This window comes from Entelurus aequoreus, linkage group LG11 (genome assembly GCF_033978785.1).
Source record: "Entelurus aequoreus isolate RoL-2023_Sb linkage group LG11, RoL_Eaeq_v1.1, whole genome shotgun sequence".
Lineage (NCBI taxonomy): Eukaryota > Metazoa > Chordata > Actinopteri > Syngnathiformes > Syngnathidae > Entelurus > Entelurus aequoreus.
In genome coordinates, this window is record NC_084741.1 from 10,963,992 (window position 1) to 10,970,721 (window position 6,730).

General features: G+C 47.1%; 1 protein-coding gene across 1 annotated transcript; it reads right to left on the reverse strand.

Annotated features, from left to right (window-relative positions):
* Positions 1 to 4,271: 4,271 nt before the first annotated feature.
* uts2r3 (urotensin-2 receptor 3) lies at positions 4,272 to 6,519 on the reverse strand. The gene has a single exon (XM_062062469.1). The coding sequence runs from the start codon at positions 6,469 to 6,471 to the stop codon at positions 5,329 to 5,331; it is 1,143 nt and encodes a 380-aa protein (XP_061918453.1). The 5' UTR covers positions 6,472 to 6,519; the 3' UTR covers positions 4,272 to 5,328.
* Between the last annotated feature and the right edge of the window lie 211 nt (positions 6,520 to 6,730).

A 6,730-nucleotide genomic window follows, 5' to 3' on the forward strand; every position in this document is an offset into this window, starting at 1 on the left:
TCTCTCACTTCATGCGGCCATCATTGTAAACAATAGGGAACTTTGCGTATATGTTCAACTGACTACGTCACGCTACTTCCGGTAGGTGCAAGCCTTTTTTTTATCAGATACCAAAAGTTGCAATCTTTATCGTCGTTGTTCTATACTAAATCCTTTCAGCAAAAATATGGCAATATCGCGAAATGATCAAGTATGACACATAGAATAGATCTGCTATCCCCGTTTAAATAAAAAAAATTCATTTCAGTAGGCCTTTAATAGCCTGTTTAGGTTTGTTTTTTTATTATTACATAGCCTTCCCTTTTAGATTTAATACCTTTATTTACCTGCACGCTGTCCCCAGCTGCCTCCTGCCCATAGGGAACACGACAACCACTGCTGCAGTGCGAGCCCTGCATAACAGAATTCCCCGACCAGAAAGTGACCCCGCAGAGGATTTCTGGGAGGTGGAGATGAGTAAGTAAGTAAGTAAATGTTATTATAAAGCCCTTTTCACAGATAAAATCACAAAGCGCTGTACAAAACATGGATGATAGTAAAACAACAATTCAATTAAAACAACAGGGGCAAAAAGGATACAAAGTGGATTAAAAGTGATAGTTAAAAGGTGCATTAACTAAAAGCGTTACTAAAAAGAGAAGTTTTCAAATGTTTCTTAAAAGTGTCAACACAGTCAAGATCAGGTTGTTCCAGAGTCTGGGAGCCATAGCCTGGAATGCCAGATCTCCACAGGTTTTAAAATTAGTTTTTGGGATCTTTAGGAGACCCTGGCCTGAAGACCCTGAAGAGTAGGGGCATAACAAGTCAGTGATGTACTGAGGGGCCCCACCATGCAACGCACGGAAAGTCAGGACTAAAATCTTCGACTGAATTTGACTGGAATCCCATGGAGACTGGATCAAATGGGGGTGGTGTGGGCTGTTCTGGGTGCACCGGTCCAAAGTCTTTGCAGCTGCATTTTGTACCGTCTGAAGTCTCTTTAGCGTTGACTTGTTGAAAAGAGAATTGCAATAGTCAATACCAGGTGAAATAAACGCCATCATTTCCGGATCCAGTTTTGATAGCAAATTGAGGTGGTCAGTTGACGGCAGTGACTCTCCAAGGACTTGGACTGATCCAACACGAGGTATTGGGAGAGGAGAATTTTTTTAGGGCATGGCGGCAGAAGCACAACTGTACTCCCCTCCGAAGGACTTGGAGACAACAGCGTGGACACTTTTTTGTTGGCCGAGTGCCTTTCCAGGAACCGTCGACGCAGACGAAAGCCGACCCCGGTGGCTCCTCGGAGCAAACCACCACGATGCCAGACTGCGGTGCGGACCTTCTTGTAAGCATACCAAAAAAACCTGAACAGGCTATTAAGTAAACTAACAGAATGCTGAGGTTTACCAACATGAAGCGTTGACAAAAAAACAATATTCCGACAGCTGGACTTAAATAGTCTTGATTGCGAACTGAAATCGTGTGGACCTAACAGCGCTCTCGGGCAGAGGTCAAGTTGCTTCAGGATGGACACACTAAAACAGGAAAAGAAACCAAAATAAGAGCGCTATGATAAAACACGGGAAAATGCAAACAAACTCAAAATAAAGCAATGTTTTGGGAATTTTGTCCCTCACCCACAATCCTGTTTGGTGGATTTTAGACGGGGAAAACTGCGGCCAGGGACGAGACCATCCAATCAGAGCGGGTTGTTCAGTATCGTGGACACCGATTGGCTCAGCATCGGGTAGCGTTACTAACATTAGCATGCTAACTTTTTGTAACTCAGAGTCATATAACTTGGTACTTGACATTCGCTGACTTTTTTCATGTTAACATTATCATGGCATGCTACCTTTATTAGCTGATTTTCTAGCTGAAAACCTCAGAGTCCTTTAACATCGTACTTGACACATGTTAACTGTTAGCATGCTAACATGATTATGGAATGATAGCTTTTTTTTAGCTCATTTTCTAACTGAACACCTCAGATTCATATAACTTGGTAATGGACACATATTAACTGTTAGCATGCTAACATTATCATGCCATGCTAGTTGTTTTTTTTTAGTTCATTTTGCATCGGAACACCTCAGAGTCACAACACTTGGTTCTTTACACATGCTAACTGTTCACGTGCTAACATTGCCATGCTAACCTTTTTAGCCAATTTTACGTACATACGCTTCATAAGCATATAACTTGGTACTTGACACATTCTAACTGTTAGCATGATAGTATTACCATGCTAACTTTCTTAGCTTTTTTTGCAGCCGAATTTGTCAGTCATATACCTTGGTACTTGACATATGCTGACTGTTAGCATGCTAACGTTAGCATTATAGCATTACCATACTAACCTGTTTTTAGCTAATTCTTCAACCGAACACCTCAGAGTCATATACCTTGGTACTAGACACATGCTAACTGTTCCCGTGCCAACATTAACATGCCAAATTTTTTGCCAATTTTGCGTGCATACGCTTCATTGTCATATAACTTGACATATTCTAGCTGTTAGCATGCTAATGTTAGCATTTGGGGGGTGTTTATTTTGTCATTAAAATGTGTCGCGGGCCAATAAAAATCAAGCTCAGGCTGCAAATGGCTCCTGTGCCGCACTTTAATCACCTCTTTGCTAGTAAAAGCCTTGCTCTGAAAGATACAACCATCCTGTCTGTCGGCATCCGAGCGAGCACTGATAATGTGACTGTTTTGTTCTTATTTTGCCCACGACATATTTGCCAAAATTAGCGGTAGCAAACACAGAATGCACTCTTTATATTTTTGTTGACGGAAGTAGCATGTCCACCGCGAAACCCAATGAAGGAAAATGTTCTGTTGGCGGTTCGCTTTAACCAGCACAAGTCACTAACTTGCAGCCTCATCAGAAGTAAAAAGCCCCTTACTTTTAACTCTTGTGATTTTGTGGCAACGTGCCTTCACCGCTGAAGAAGTCGCTCCAGGTGTGCTCCAAGAAGAGTCCTGCTCCACCCGCAGACCTTCACAAAATGACTTTTAATGGCGGGCTTGCTGCCAACTCTTTATGGCAATGGACAATGAAGCGGTAAGTAATAACAGTAGGTTAGAAATGTGAGAGTGATACGTTACCAATGTTAGCTCGAGTTGTTGTGTAGCTATCTTGGCCTTCTACTATAAGTGAATAGCGTCACTGTTTTCCAGCAAAATAAAGAATCCATCCATCCATCCATTTTCTACCGCTTGTCCTGTTCAGGGTCGCGGGGGGTGCTGGAGCCTATCTCAACTGCATTCGGGCGGAAGGCGGGGTACACCCTGGACAAGTCACCACCTCATCACAGGGCCAACACAGATAGAGAGACAACATTCACACTCACATTCACACACTAGGGACCATTTTAGTGTTGCCAATCAACCTATCCCCAGGTGCATGTCTTTGGAGGTGGGAGGGGCTTATCCCCAGGTGCATGTCTGTGGGGGTGGGAGGAAGCCGGAGTACCCAGAGGGAACCCACGCAGTCACGGGGAGAACATGCAAACTCCACACAGAAAGATTCCGAGCCCGGGATTGAACTGATTTTCCTAAAAACTACTTTTTTAAATGGATGAGGGCCTACTGTGTTTGGCAATGGACCAGTTAGTATTACAATCCGTTATTACGTTAGCAATGTAGCTCGTAGCGTAGCTAACTGTATAGCCAAATTGAGCCTCTGTTGTTTACAAGTGTTCCAAGCAGCAGCAGTCGAAGTATTAACATGATGTAGAATAGAAAAGCATTTTATGGCCAATAGACACATGTATACGTCCAGGGTTTAGCATCGGAGGGATAAAGACTCGGTACATGTATACGTCCAGGGTTTAGCATCGGAGGGATAAAGACTCGGTACATGTATACATCCAAGGTTTAGCATCGGAGGGATAAAGACTCGGTACATGTATACGTCCAGGGTTTAGCATCGGAGGGATAAAGACTCGGTACATGTATACATCCAAGGTTTAGCATCGAAGGGATAAAGACTCGGTACATGTATACGTCCAGGGTTTAGCATCGGAGGGATAAAGACTCGGTACATGTATACATCCAAGGTTTAGCATCGGAGGGATAAAGACTCGGTACATGTATACGTCCAGGGTTTAGCATTGGAGTGACAAAGACTCGGTACATGTATACGTCCAAGGTTTAGCATTGGAGGGATAAATACTCGGTAGAAGTTTAACCTCAGCTAGCGTATCGTACCATATTTGTAGCCGGGCTTCTTTCCTTTCTCTCCCCCGCATCGTCTCCTCCCTGAGCCGACAACGAACCACAGTGAGCCTCTGGTCTCTCTATATCATTTGCAATGTTTTTTTGTGGTGAAAGTCACTCAAAACAGACGACTGCAGGCTGTCACCCGTTTGAGCAAAGCAAATAAAACAACAACTAAACTTGGCTGCCGGGGCGGGGACAAAACAAGGGGGTTCGGTAAGGAGGGCTTCATTTGGATCCAACTACTCTGCCAAAAAGTGGCTTGAAGGTCGGTCTCTACAGCATAATCTATGCAGAATTTGGACCAAAGAACCATCATTACATGTTGTGTAGACAAAAATCATAAAATGACCCCTTTACCTGAGTGACTTTGGTGATCAGTTCCGACGCTAAAATTGGACATCAAATGAATTGCCGTCCTTCCATCTTCTTCCACTTATCCGAGGTTGGGTCGCAGGGGCAGCAGCCTAAGTAGAAAAGCCCAGACTGCCTTCTCCCCAGCCACTTCATCCAGTTCTACCCAGGGGACCCCGAGGCGTTCTCAGGCGAACCGGGAGACATAGTCTCCCCGCCGTGTCCTGGGTCTTGCCCGTGATCTCCTACCGGTCGGATGAGCCCTAAACACATCCACATTCTGACCAGATGCCTGAACCACCTCATCTGGCTCCTCTCCATGTGGAGGAGCAGCGGCTTTACTATGAGCGCCTCCCGAATGACAGAACTTCGCACCCTATCTCTAAGGGAGAGTCCCACAAAATGAATTGTAGGAACATCATTTGTGTTTTTTAAAGCGAGGACCTCCTGTAGATATTTGAAAGAAAACCAGCCTGGATCTCAGATTTGTGTTATGGATGTGTATTATATGAATTTCTTAGATTTCTTGTTTGAGCTACAGGACACATTCTGGACCCCACTGCCTGACTTAGATTGTCGTCTTTGCACTGTTTATAAAACAAAATGTGTTCTTCAAACAGTTCTGTTCTGACTGACACAAATATAATTATTGGTCTTTGGTGGTGTCCATTGTGAAAACTGAAAAAGTACGAAATTATAGCACGTTTGGCTTCTTTGTGAGAAAACACACATACTGTACGGTTGTCGCGTAAGTCAGTTCCAGAACCTTTACCGCATCGGACTGCTCTTGCGGCAAAGCTGATTTGCCGACGTCAGCGTCTGCCGGTTGCGTCTTCTTTTGCCGGTCAGTAGTGTGTAAAAGAATGGATTCACGCAAGAGTTTCCGTATGTCAGTCCCGTGAGGATCCGGTTGACCGTGACCTGCGTGCCCACCGGTACCGTCCTTAGCATATCCGGCTGGTACAGAGGCAGGAGCTGCCAGATCCAGAAAGGGAGAAAGCAGGCCCAAAATGCCAGGACGATGCCCAAGATGAGGAGCAGGACTTTGGGTTTTGGAGCGCGGGCAGGGCAAGCAGTGCTGGTTCCGGTACCCCATGGGGCACGGGTTTGAGACACCCAATAAAGGCGGCCGAGCGTAGCATAGAGAGCCCCGATAGCCAGGCCAGGGCCAAGAATGCTCGTGCAGAAGAGCACGCTTAGGTAGGCCTTGGAGCTCTGCTCATCCCACGCGGGCACACACAGCTGGCCCTCCTGGTCCTCCCCGTCCTCCAGGTGCAGGGTGATCATCATGGGAAGGCTCAGAGCCACAGCCAGCCCCCAGGCCAAGCTTACTCTCAGCAGGCCCGAGGAGTTAGTGGAGGAGGTGTGCAGCGGGTGTGCTACGGCCCGGTAGCGGTCCAGGCTCATGGCGGTCAGCGTGAAGATGGACGCGTGCATGGTGAGGAGGTCCAGACTCAGGAGGAGGCGGCAGCCCAGCTCGCCGAAGGCCCAGCCGGACGCCAGACTGTCATAGACGATGAAGGGGGCGGTGAACAGGTAGAGCAGGTCGGCCAGAGCCAGGCTCAGCACCTGGAGGTGGAGGGAGGACGAGGAGGTGGTGGAGGAGAGCGGCGAGGAGGAAGGGGAGCCGGGGGAAGGGTCGGCCAGGCACGAGGGCGCGGGTACTCTCATCAAGCAGCAGGTTAGTCCCACCCGGCTTCTCCTCCTGCCCCTCCTGCGCCTCAGGAGGAGCACCAGAGTGTACAAGTTCCCTATGATGCCCAGAAGGGAGAGCAGGGACAGGAGCGAGCAGAACAGAGCTGTGGAGGCCAGGCTGGGAGAGGTGGAGGGGGCGGAGGAAGGCAGGGACAGGTTGGGGAGGATGGGGAAGGTGTAAGGGGAAGGTGGAGGCAAGGAGCCAGACGGCTCCATTCGGGAGGTTAGTTGGTGCGGAGGATGTCGCAGGGAAGATGATTAGTGAGAGCTGCTGGACTCGACATGCGGGAGGCAGGGAGATACACAAGTGTGTCATTCTCTGAACATCTGGACAAGACAACATTTCAAAAGAAACCAACTTTGCTCTTTGAAAATATCTCATTCCCAATACTTTTTCAAATGCAAGTTCCCGTCAACGCAGCTGTCATGGGGGCCATGTTCATTTTCATATTTGATGATTTTTATCTTATTGTAC

Bases quoted from the DNA above. Each gene is read 5' to 3' on its own strand.
- uts2r3 (XM_062062469.1), bottom strand. From the start codon at position 6,471: ATGGAGCCGTCTGGCTCCTTGCCTCCACCTTCCCCTTACACCTTCCCC.